General features: G+C 52.2%; 1 protein-coding gene across 1 annotated transcript; it reads right to left on the bottom strand.

The window, feature by feature from the left end:
* Positions 1-5,171: 5,171 nt before the first annotated feature.
* Positions 5,172-7,857, bottom strand: LOC108535618 (fatty-acid amide hydrolase 1-like). Its single transcript, XM_017881701.1, has 4 exons — positions 7,666-7,857; positions 6,367-6,407; positions 5,588-5,712; positions 5,172-5,500 (listed from the first exon to the last, which is right to left on the bottom strand). The coding sequence occupies exons 1-4, from the start codon at positions 7,749-7,751 to the stop codon at positions 5,462-5,464; spliced, it is 291 nt and encodes a 96-aa protein (XP_017737190.1). The 5' UTR covers positions 7,752-7,857; the 3' UTR covers positions 5,172-5,461.
* Between the last annotated feature and the right edge of the window lie 4,264 nt (positions 7,858-12,121).

A 12,121-nucleotide genomic window follows, 5' to 3' on the forward strand; every position in this document is an offset into this window, starting at 1 on the left:
TATATTCTGTATTTCTGATTATAGTGGTGGTTATACAACTGTATACATTTGTCAAAATTCATCAAATTACACTTAAAATCGGTGAATTTTATTGCGTGTGAATTATACTTCCATACAGTTCAAAGTGAATGGAAATTGCTAACAGGTACAAGTTTTCCTTTCAGGGTGACAGAAATGTTCAGACATTTTATAATGGTGGTGGTTGCACAACATTTTGAAATACTAAAAACCACTTAATTGTATACTTTAAAATGGTGAATTTGTGTTATCTGACTTTTATCTCAATTTAAGAAATATTTTTTATTCTTAAAAAATATTTAAGTGAATGGAGACAGAGAGCAAGATCACAGAGGCTGGGGCAGGACTCAGGAGTCCTGGACTCCCAGTCTCAACCCCACCAGGACCCACTGTGCTAGGGAGGAAGAGCCTATATAGAAGGCAGAGCCCAGAACTGGCACCAGCAGCACATCCAGGTCCGGGGACCTCCACTTGGCTATGAACTCTTGCTGGTATTCCTGCAGGGACAGTGAGGGGTGGGAAGGGTAGGACCAGCAGGGGTTACTGTTGGCCAGACAAGGTCAGATGCTGCCAGGCAGCACCGAGTTGCACACCAGGAGGAAGTCTCAGGCTATGAGCTTCGGCCTGAGATACCTGTGGAGGTTCAGGGTCTTCCCAGGGACAGAGGTGAAGGAGTGGGAAGCTGAATCTCAGGTCACAAGGATTTGCAGACAATGCTCTAGGGAGATGGACTAGAATAACTTCTGAGGTCACCAAGCGCCCCCACCCAGGTCCAGCTGGGCCTCCTCTGCAGGCCCGGCCATAACTGAACACTCAGGGCACTACCCAGGTGTCTGCAGCCCCGGCTCCAACAGCCCCTCAAGGTCTTCCCAGGCATGCATTACCTCCACTGCTGTGTGCTGCTCCCAGTTTCTTGGGAGGAAGAGGAAGACTCTGAGAAATTCAAAGGTCAGCATGGGAGGGACCCCTTTTATACAAATGGGGACATGGCACCCAAGGCCTCAGTGCACGCTGCAAATCAACTGATGGGATGGGAGTGACCCTGTGTCTTGTCCCCTGGCCAAGACATCTTGCCTGCCCAAGGTCCCCAAGAGCACACATCCTCTAGTCAATCCACTCCTCATTCCACCAGTCGCAGGAACTCAGGGGCTCCCTCAAAGGCCACAGGCTCCTTACCCTAATCTGTGAGGCACCCAGTTAGCCCTCAGGCCACTCCACCCCAATCTGCCCAGCATCTCAACACCAACCCCACCAGGCCAAGCCCAACAGCAAACCCAAGCCCATACCAGAATCCTCTCCCAACCTCATCTCTAACCCTAACTCTAGCCCCACCCCAACTCCAGCCTCAGTCCCAACCCACTTCCAAATCTATCTTTGCCCCAACCCCAACCCAAACCGGCTGCAACACCAACCTCAGTCTTAAGCCCAACCCCAAATAAAACCTAATCTCAACTTCAGCCCCACACTTTACCTCAACCTAGTTTAGCCTTAATTCAGAATTTTTTTTTTTCCTTGAGACAGAGTCTCTATCACCCAGGCTAGAGTGCAGTGGCACCATCTTGGCTCACTGCAACCTCCACCTCCTGGGTTCAAATGATTCTCATACCTCAGCCTCCCGAGTAGCTGGGATACAGGCACATGCCATCACACCTGCTGATTTTTGTATTTTTAGTAGGGACAGGTTTCATCATGTTGTCCTGGCTGGTCTTGAAACCCCTGGCCTCAAGTGATCCTTCCTGTTCGGCCTCCCAAAGTGCTGGGATCATAGACATGAGCCACCACACCCGGCATTAATTCAGATCTTAACTCCAAATCAAGTCCCAACACCAATCAAAAGTCTCAATATAACGCTAATGTCAGGCATGATCTTAAAACCCTAATTAAAGTCCAAAATCTAAATAGTTACCCCTCTAAGTGGACACCAACTCTAGCCACATGCCCCTCCTCAAGTCCCACCATCCCATGGACAACCGTTGTGGGTAGAAGCTGGCCCTAGGGAGACTCACCCCACTCCACGAATCTCTTCAAGATGCTGGCTAGTTCAGGGATCCTAGAGGGGGATGAGATGGTGAGTTCAACTTCAGAACCCACAGGGAAACAGCCAGCCTGCCCAGAAGGGGGTCCAAGAAGGGTGGCATGAATCAACACGCTGACATGGAACCCCCCGATCCTCAACAAGCCTATACCACTTCACCAAGCCCTGAGCTTCTCCAAGCTCACACTAGCCCTGCCGCCCTCCAAATGCCCTTCCCCCTTTCTGAGCCTCGTCTCTGAAGCCCCCTCCCCTCTCTGTGAGCACCCTACTCTTTTAGCCCCATCCCCTTCTTTCACTATTTTTTAAATTAATTTTTTTTTTTTTTTTTAGATAGAGTCTTACTTGTCACCCAAGCTGGAGTGCAGTGCACAATCTCAGCTCACTGCAGCCTTGACCTTCCGAGCTCAAGCAATCCTCCCACCTCAGCCTCCTGAGTAGCTGGGACCACAGGCGTGCACCACCATGCCCAGCTAGTTTTGTTGTTGTTGTTGTTGTTGTTTGTTTTTCCATTCTCTTTAGAGAATGGAGTGTCACTGTGTTGCCCAGGCTGGTCTCAAACTCCTGGGCTCAAGGGATCTTCCTACCTTGGCCTCCCAAAGTACTGGGATTACAGACATGAGCCACCGTCTACCCAGTCCTTCATTCTTCTTCCCCATTTTGAACCCCTCTCGGAGCTACCACCATTCTCTGGGCTTCATCCTCCTCTCTGACCCCACTTCCTCTCCTTCTGTGGGCTCCCTCTGCTTTCTGAGCCCCTCCTACTCCCTATGCCCCTGCCCTTCCAAAGCCCTCCCTGACCAGGGCCCGCATTTACTGTGTACCTTGGGAACCAGGCCAATAAACACTTGACAGGGTCTGGCAGGCAGAGCTGGTTGACCATGCCCTTTATGCTGGGATCCACAATGTCCCCCTCTCTGAGGAACCAGTCACAGATGGGTCAATCACAGCCTTTAGCCAATGGCCTGCCCCCACAGCCAACCAACTTCCACTCCGTAGACAAGAAGAAGGCCAAACCCAAAGATGCACTTCTGCTCTCAGCCCCACCCCCGGAACAGGTGCCTCCTAAAGACAGGCACAGTGGGTGGCTTGCTGCATAAGGTCACACTGTTAGCCAGAGGCATCCCAGCCCAGGCCCCCAGTTTCCCTCCTGGGACTCAGGTTGGCTCCAGCCCCCTCCCCTACCTTGTTTCCACCATGCCCCACCCCTGAGTCCCAGCAGATAACGTACAGCTTCTCTAGAAGAGTGACCCCTCCATCAGTAAACATCCCCCCTGCATATAAGTCTTTGATGGCATATTCTGCCTGGGGGATGGAGAAGGGAATAACCTACGGAGGCAGAGGCAGAGTCAGGATCCGGAGCTTCTCCAACCCTGCCTGGTTCTCTGTCTCTGTATCCCCCAAGATTTCAAGAGGGATGCCACATCATCTCGTGCATCTCCGTCCAGCTCAGTGCCTCAGCATGCATGGGAGGCCTGTGTCGCTGGTCGCTCTCCTGCCGCCCCACTCCCTCACCCCACACACAGATGCGACAGAACAGAACGAGAGCAGCCCTCATTTCCTTCATGTGTCACTGTGATCCAGCCAGCATGCCAAGTGCTTTATCTGTGGAACCACATTTAATCTTCACAGCCACCCCATTGGGTAGAAAACAAGCCCAGGGAATTTAAAAGGCTAGCGCAAGATCACATCGTAGAATCTCAAAGGGGAAGTGAGGCCAGGACAAGCCACTGGAGGCAGGGGAGGTGGGGGTAGGGCTAGGGTGGTGATTTTGGAGACAGAAAGCTCCTTACGGTCCCTTGATGGAGGCAACAGAGAACCAAGCTAAAGGAATTACAGGAGTGAGTTTCTGAATCTCCACCCCTGAAGGAAGAAGACATAAAAGCTTGATGCCTTCCTTACAGGGTAGGGCTCACCCTATCCCCACCTCCACCCCATCAGTCTTCTCCAGGAAGCATAGGGGGAACACAACTATCTCAACACCTCAAACTCAGATGTAGCCACTTTTGTCTCCAAGGATGGCCCTGCCCAGCATCCTCGCACTGGCCCGGCCTCTCTCTCACCCAGGACCAGGTGAAACTATCTGGTGTCATGCATCCTGGAGCAGCCAAGAGGTGAGCTGCACAGCCCTGGCCATGCTAGGGGATGGCTGGATGTAACCATCTGATTCACAGTAGCCGATTCAAAGGGGCCGGTTACTGGTGTAAACCTGGGGGCACAAGAGGCTGGGTGGAGCTCGGAGGAGAGATTGGGCTGGGGACAAGGTGGCCCCACTGTCTCCAGGAACCAGACTTTAAGGGCAGAGCCTTGGTCTACAGCTGTCCTCACCAAGGGGGGAATCCACGTGGACACCCCAAGACCCCCTGGGAGCCTCCCTATATACTCTCCAGGCTCTAGGTACTCTGTAGAACCCCCTGGAAGAAGGAGAAATAGATGTGATGGGTGATTGGGTGGATGGGGTGGATAGTAGATAGATGGTAGACAGACTCCTGGGTGGGTGAGTGGATGTATGTATGAGATGGTGGGTAGCTGGGTGGGCAGAGGGTTGAATGCATATGTGGGTGAGTGGATGAATGGATGGTTGGAGTTGAGTGGGTGGGCAGGTGAGTAAGTCATGCATAGACAAAAATATATTTAAGCTAGAGAAATGTTAGGAGAAGATGAAGATGGAGATCAATAGGGGCAAATACCCAGACTAGGGTCTGGGGTGGAGGGCCCCTAGTCCTAGGAAGTGGGGTGCTGCCAGAAAGGCTGCCACCCCTCACCCATCACACACTGCATGTTTGTAGGGGCAAATCATGGATGATATACAATGATCTCAGGTTGATAATGCTAGGAGGGGTGTAGGGAATCGGAGGAACAGACATTGCCAGGAGGTAGACAGAAACTGCCCTATGGAGAGGGTTCTGCTGGGTTCAAAGCCAGTTCTACCAGTTACTAACTACATGATCATAGGCAAGTCATTTCACTTCCCCTCAGCCTCCCCAGCTGTAAATGGGAGGAGTGCTGCTCATTCTGTAGAGTGTTAGGATGAGACACATTGAGCCTCGCACACAGCTGGTACAAGCAAATGTTGTTGAATGAATTAATGAATAAATGAAGGCTGCTGTAGACAGAAGGGTGTGGAGTGATCTCCCAGCCTAACCTCTTTATTGTATTGATGGGGAGGCTAAGGCCGAGAGAAGAGATGTGACTTGGCTAGGGTTACCTAGAGGGTTAAAAGCCCAGCTTAACTGGATGCCACATCCTCTGAACCACACTTGCTGAGTATTCTGCCTGCATGGGTTGAGTATATGGTACTGGAGGCCCTCTTTGGGGGCACTTACAGCTATGGCTCCAGATAGCCAAGAGCCCAAAGCAGCTGGCATCCAGCAGGGGCAGGAAACAAACTGGACTGAGCATGTGGGCTTCTCACTCACTGCAGCCTGGGGTGGGTAAGGGGGTCTTCACCTGGGAAGGTGAGATGGCAGATAGGTCAGGGAGGAATGATGGTAGGGGGCAAGGAAACTCCCAGGTCTGCTCTCCCACCTGGCTTACCTCCTCCCTGAAGGGCATCCAGGGCACAGTGGGGTCCAGTCGGTACATGTCTTCACTCAGCAGGGTTCGCAGGCACAGCGCCAGGCTCTCCACGTCCCGGGCCATGGGGCCCGCCACTGTGGTCACTGCACAAAGAGGAGGGGAGAGAAACAGGCACCTCTCATTTTGTTTGTTTGTTGTTGTTGTTGTTGTTGTTTGAGACGAAGCTTTTCTCTGTCACCCAGGCTGGAGTGCAGTGGCATGATCTCTGCTCACTGTAACCTCCACCTCCTGGGTTCAGGCGATTCTCCTGCCTCGGCCTCCCTAGTAGCTGGGATTACAGGTGCCCACCACCACACCTGGCTAACTTTTGTATTTTTAGTAGAGACGGGGTTTCACCATGTTGGCCAGACTGGTCTCGAATTCCTGACCTCAAGTCATCTGCCCGCCTCAGCCTCCCGAAGTCCTGGGATTACAGGTGTGAGCCACCGCACCCAGCCAGCACCTCTCATTTGTTCTGCCCTGGGCATCCCAACTGCCTGGCCTCAGAGGGTGGGTTCCAGGGTCATGGTCAAGACAAAGGAAGAGATTAAAGCTAGATAGCAGGACAGAAGCCCTTCTCAGAGGACCAAGAGTCACTGGACAAGGGGAGGCTGGGTGGGAACCACGCAGTCTCTCTCCCAGTCATCATCTGTGGGGCTGATCTTTCTGGAGATATAAGCTGAGCGAAATGTCCTTGGGAGAAAGATTGGCAGGTTCTTCTTTAAATGGGGTGACCACAGGCACAGACCAGGACTTACCCAATTTTTTCCCCTTGATGGAAGAGGCAATTCCAGTGTACCTGCAAAACACTCCCACAGCTCAGCATGTGAAGGGAGGTGCCGGGGTGCCAGGAGGCTTGAGCTCCCCCAGGGTGCAGCCCAGAAAAATAGGAGCTGCTTCAACCTTCTGTGACTCTCTACTGCTCACAGCGTAAAGTCTGATCTCTTTGACTGCCCTTCAAGGCTCTAACTCTCCATGGCTTCCCCTTCTAGCCCTTCCACATGTGCATATTGCTGCAGGCAAAGTCAGCCGCTTACACACTATCTTACAGCCTTCTAGACGCCACATCATCTCTGCATGTCCAGCCCTCAAAACCACGCTCAAATGCTGCCTCCTCCAGGAATCCTTCCCTTCCCTTGCCCTGCTCTGAAAGTCAAGAGTATAAGCTTTTAATAAATCTCTGTTGAAGAAAATGTCAGCTTCCTCTTGTGCATTCCCACAAGCTCTGACCCTCTCTTAGAGACCTGATCACTTTCTGACTAAGTCATTTTTGTGTCTAAGAGCACAGCAGGGGCAGGGGCAGGGGCTGGGTCCAAGAGTGTCTGTGTCCCCAGTATAGGTGCCATGTTGTGGGTACACAGAGTGGGGTTGAGAGATGGGTGGATGCACACATCCATACACAATGAATGGGTGGGTGGATGGATGGATGGACGGATGGAGAGATACAAATGTGGATTGATAGACGGATGGATACACGAATGGATGGATGGAAAGATGGATGGATAAATAAATGGTTGGAAGGAAGGGTGTGTGTAAGTTTTTCAAGGGCTGAGATATTTGTTTATTTTATGCACTGAAGTAACCCAAGTAGCTAGTACCCAAGGAGCTGTTATGTCTGACACAGTAAATACTCAATAAAAATCTTTTAAATAAATAGTCGATGAATGGTAAAATTAATTGATGGATAGGGACTGAGATGATGACCACATGGTAGTTGAATGGATGACGGACGGATAGATAGATAAATGGACAGATTGATGAGTGAGTAAGAGAAGGGGTATGTGAATGGAGAGTTGTATTGATTAATGAATTAATGAACTGATGAATTAATGAGTGGAAGGTCATTAATTACTTCTATATTAATTACATTGCTGCTGCCTGGACAAAACATGGTATGTTTGGCATGGCTACTGTAGGAGTTATTTGAAGCCCTCCTATCCACTTCCCCTAGTACTGAGCTGGGTAGATGAAAGTTGATGGGAGGAGCAGACCCCTCTACTTCCCCTAGTTCCTCTAGGCAGGTCCAAGCCCACCCCACCACCACCATCAATGAGTACCTGAGGCGGGAACCTGTGGTCCAGAGGCCATAAACACCACAGAAGTTGGCTGATATGCAGATGCTGTCACCTGTGTCAGTACTCATGTCTAGGATGGACCCTCTTTCTGCCAGCAGAGCTCCCTCTCCCCTTGAGGAGCCCCCACATGTCTTCTTTAAGTTCAGTGGGTTCAACGTCTGGCCATAGATGGGGTTGCCGCACTCAAAGCTAAGGGAAGCAGAAGAAAAGGAGCTGAGGGTAAAAGCCTCACTGGGCAGACCCCTCTCCATATGGGGGCCAACCACCCTCCAGAGTCGACCCCAGGGCTTCCTGGGCTCCATGAGCTCCTCCCTAAGGCTGAGACTTCCTAGTCTCCCTTCCAGCTGGAGTGAGGGGCCACTGCTGCAAGAAAGACCAAGATCAGACACCAGCCGTGACTCCTAGTATCAGGACCAAAGAGCCCACAGCTCTGCCATCAGAACTGAGAACATGTTCCTCACGAAACACAGATGCTCTACAGGCTGAGTAGGGAAGGGAGAGAATAAGTGATGGGGAGAACAATCAAAGAGAGAAGCCTGGATAGAAATAGAACAATTTGAGAGAGAAACTGGGATAGAAACAGAGTGTAGCTTTACAGAACCTTGGAGCCCGAAGGGCCCTTACAGACTGTGGAGTCCATCCACAGGTTCTACGATAAAGGAATTCAGCCCCGGGGACAGAAAGGGCCGGCCCAAGAACCCTGGTCTCTGAAGTCTGCATGACTAGCCCCCTCCTCACCCTTTGCCCTGAAATGGGACTTTAAAGAGCTGTTTCAGCCCTGGGCTCATCCCAGCCCAGATCCCAGCTAGCCCGCTTCAGAGACCTGAGCAGCGTCTGTGGGATGTTGGTCTTAACAAAGGGGATGGCTCCTTGGGCCTTGAGCACTTTCACAATGACCCCGTCCTCGGTTGCAGGCTTCTCTGGGAACTGGGCCAGGAGGCAAGTAGAGTCATGGCCCTGCAGGGAAGGAACATTACCTCCAGCCATGAGGGTCAAGGGGGAACCACCCAGCTGGCTGATTTTCAGCCCCACTCCACACTCACTCACACACACTCTCACACCCTTGGGGACACAAGCACGGCACTTCACGTATGGCAAAATAGTGTGGTGGCTGGGCCGGGCGCGGTGGCTCAAGCCTGTAATCCCAGCACTTTGGGAGGCCAAGATGGGCGGATCACAAGGTCAGGAGATCGAGACCACCCTGGCTAACACGGTGAAACCCCGTCTCTACTAAAAAATACAAAAAACAAGCCGGGCGAGGTGGCGCCTGTAGTCCCAGATACTCGGGAGGCTGAGGCAGGAGAATGGCGTAAACCCGGGAGGCGGAGCTTGCAGTGAGCCGAGATCCGGCCACTGCACTCCAGCCCAGGCGACAGAGCAAGACTCCGTCTCAAAAAAAAAAAAAAAAAAGAGTGCGGGGGCTGAGAATTTGGGGTTTGGAGCCCAAATTCTGGGTTTAAATCTCACTTTGCCACTTCGTAGCTGTGCAGTTTTAAATGACTTGCCCAGTATCACACACTGAGCTCCCCAGTGTCACACACTGAGCTCCAGGCTGGTGTCACAAGCGTGCATATGCACATTCATGTGCATGTACACCCCATGCTCACCATGCAATCATAGGTGTCCTTGAGGCTCATGGGGACCCCATAGAGAAGGCCTCTCTCGCTCTTCTTAAGCTTCTTTAATGCCTGCAGTTCCTCCTTACATTCCCCCAGGAAATCCATCAGGCAGTTCACCTCCTGGTGCACCTTCAGTGCCTGAACAACAGTGAAGACAGCAGACAACAGCCCCAGGTGAGGACAGCACAAAAGCAGGGCACTTGGTTGCTCTGGCCCCTCCTACCACCCTGAGGTGACTGTGGCATGTGCCACCTCATAAGTCAGTGGCAGAGTTACACCTGCCCCCCACTCCTCTGAGTCAAACAGTGACAGGTGACATCCCCCACTCCAGCCCAGAGCCCCTGGCTTGTACCGTGTGCCCTGGCCACCATCTGCTCTAAGTAGCTACAGAGGACGCTCTCCAGATTCAGCTCTTCAGTCTGAAGCTGCTGGGCCAGCTCTGCCAGGGGCAGCTCCAGGATTGGCTGGCGGTCCAGGTCTGGCTCCTGCAGAGATGAGATGGAGTGGGCAGATTTCAAAGATGGACCCGCTAAGGGCCACTCCCACACACTCCACATGACACCCCATACTCCCCTACACACAGCTGCACACACGTCCGTGTGGCTCAGTACATGTTCCGGCACTCATGCTTAGCACTGAAAACATCTGCTGTGTCTCCAGGTCGTCATGAAAACCCTCCAAAGGCACGATGTTCTCCTCTGCCTCTGCCCCCAGTGGCCAGCCCAGGGCCTGGCATGGAGAGGGGCCTGCCCCTTCATGCTGCTTTTCAGAAGAGTCACAGCTGGAGTGGGAGTGACTCCACTCATGACATCATGAGACTGGAGGTTATGGAAGTGAAGTTCAGCCTGAGTGGGTGGCAAGAGAGTTGGCATCATCTTGGCCGTGCCCTTGGTCAGCTGGGTAACTGGAGATGGACCCTTGCCCCTCCCATGGCCTAGGTTTCCTCAGAGAGGGAAGGAGTAGGAGTCAATCCTGAGTCAGCCCCTCAGCTGCTCTGAGCCCTGTCCTTCAGGATATGAGGGGAGGCCTGATACCAGCCCCTCAGAACTGCAGTCCTGGGCGGGTGTGACATGACAAAGGTCTAGCACACAGCAGGCACTCAGGAAGGCAAAGTTCTCTTCCTCTCGCCCCTCTCAGCTCTGGTTGAGACCCCGATGCCTCCAAGCTGGAGTATGGGTTGGGCAGGAAGATGTCACAGTGGGCTTTTCTTGGTCCTGGAGGTGGGAGAAGGTGGAGGCAAATAAATTTCCCTGGGAGGTTAGGATCCTTTGGCTCCAGTCTGCCCTCTTTCGTTCCTCAGATCACTCAGTCCTCCCCTCTGCACTGCGCCCCTTCTCACCAAGGGCACGAAGACTTCTCCGTTACTAAATCTTATGGATTCAGGTTAGTCTTCATCTCATTCCTCAGCAGCATCTGACACTTTCCCTCCCGAAGCTCTCTATGCCCCCGACTCTGCTGGCTTTCTCCCACCCTCAGCTGGCTCCTTCTCAGTTTCCTGAAGTGTTGGTGTTCCTCGGGGCGTGACCTTTTCTCTCCCTGCCTGCCCACTCTCCATGGGTGACCTCGGCAGCCAGGAGCACCCCAAGGATATGCAGACCACCTGTTTCTCTAACCCAGGCCTCTCTTCCGCCAGGACTCAGACCCCTTTACCTACCCACATACACACGGACTCCCCAGGACTCACCTTTTTACAGCCAAATCTGTTCTTCTTGAAATTCCCAATCGATGACATGCATGTCATCAAAGTAACAAACCTCAGAATCACCCTAGGTCCTCCCTCACATCCAAGTTCTGATAATAGTTACGCTAGCTAACATAATCATATTAGGACATGTTCTAACACTTAGTAGTGCCAGGCCCTATTCCAAACACTATATATAGTCACTCATTGCCTATAATGAGTTTTGGGAGGCCGAGGTGGGAGGATTTCTTGAGGCCAGGAGTTCGAGGCTGCAGTGAGCTATGATTGTGCCGCTGCACTCCAGCCTGGATGACAGATGAGACCCTGTCTCCAAGAAAATTGTAAATTAAAAATTTTAAATATATAATAACTCATATTACCCCTTGCAACAACCCTAAGAGGTAGGTCACATCGTTTTCTCGTTTCACAGCAGAAGACGACACTGAGGCACAGAGAGCTCCTCTTTGTCCAAGGATACACAGCCAGTAAGTGGCAGAGTTGGACCCAGGCAGTCCAACACCAGTGACCACATTCTTAACCACATGCACTGCCTGCAGGTGGTTCTGCTCCTTCATATCTCCCACCTCGGACCCTCAGGCCTCCTGCCTGCCTGAGGACCTCTCTCTGTTAGCTCATCGGCCTCCTCACTGGCCTCCTTGGCTTGGCCTCCACTCCTCCAACTCAACCTCTTACCTGCAGCCTGGGCAATCCTTTTAAGATCTTACAAGGCCCACTCTGAAAATAGGTCCCAGTTGCCCTCAGGATAACACTGCAGCACCATTCTCACCAGCACCACTTGCAAAGCCTTCACCGTAAACGTGTAACATAGGTTCCTGCTTCAATGTACACAATTCCCGTTGACCAAGTACTCAGAGTATCACTGTGGGGCTGGGAACCCTTGGCTATATGCTGTTATTACTGTTTCCATTTCCCCAGTGAAGGCAACTGAGACCCAGAGAGACTAACTCTCTTGCCCAAGGTCAGAGGACAGGGGAACCTGGGCTTAAACCCAGACCGTCCATATCTTAACCACTACCCTCTCCTGGCTCTTGGGGCATCCTGCGGAAGGGAGGCCTTTTAAGGTGCCGGGCACCGGACCAGGCTCTTTGTCTGCTTGGGTCCAGTGGGCCTGTCTCTC

The sequence above is a fragment of the Rhinopithecus bieti genome, unplaced genomic scaffold, assembly GCF_001698545.2.
Source record: "Rhinopithecus bieti isolate Rb0 unplaced genomic scaffold, ASM169854v2 scaffold_12155, whole genome shotgun sequence".
Lineage (NCBI taxonomy): Eukaryota > Metazoa > Chordata > Mammalia > Primates > Cercopithecidae > Rhinopithecus > Rhinopithecus bieti.

Coding starts and splice junctions, on each gene's coding strand:
- LOC108535618 (XM_017881701.1), bottom strand. CDS start 7,751: ATGAGTACTGACACAGGTGACAGCATCTGCATATCAGCCAACTTCTGT. Junction 5,713..6,366: donor CATCAAGGGGAAAAAATTGG/GTAAGTCCTGGT, acceptor CTCTTTGTGCAG/TGACCACAGTGGCGGGCCCC. Junction 5,501..5,587: donor GGATGCCCTTCAGGGAGGAG/GTAAGCCAGGTG, acceptor TCACCTTCCCAG/GTGAAGACCCCCTTACCCAC.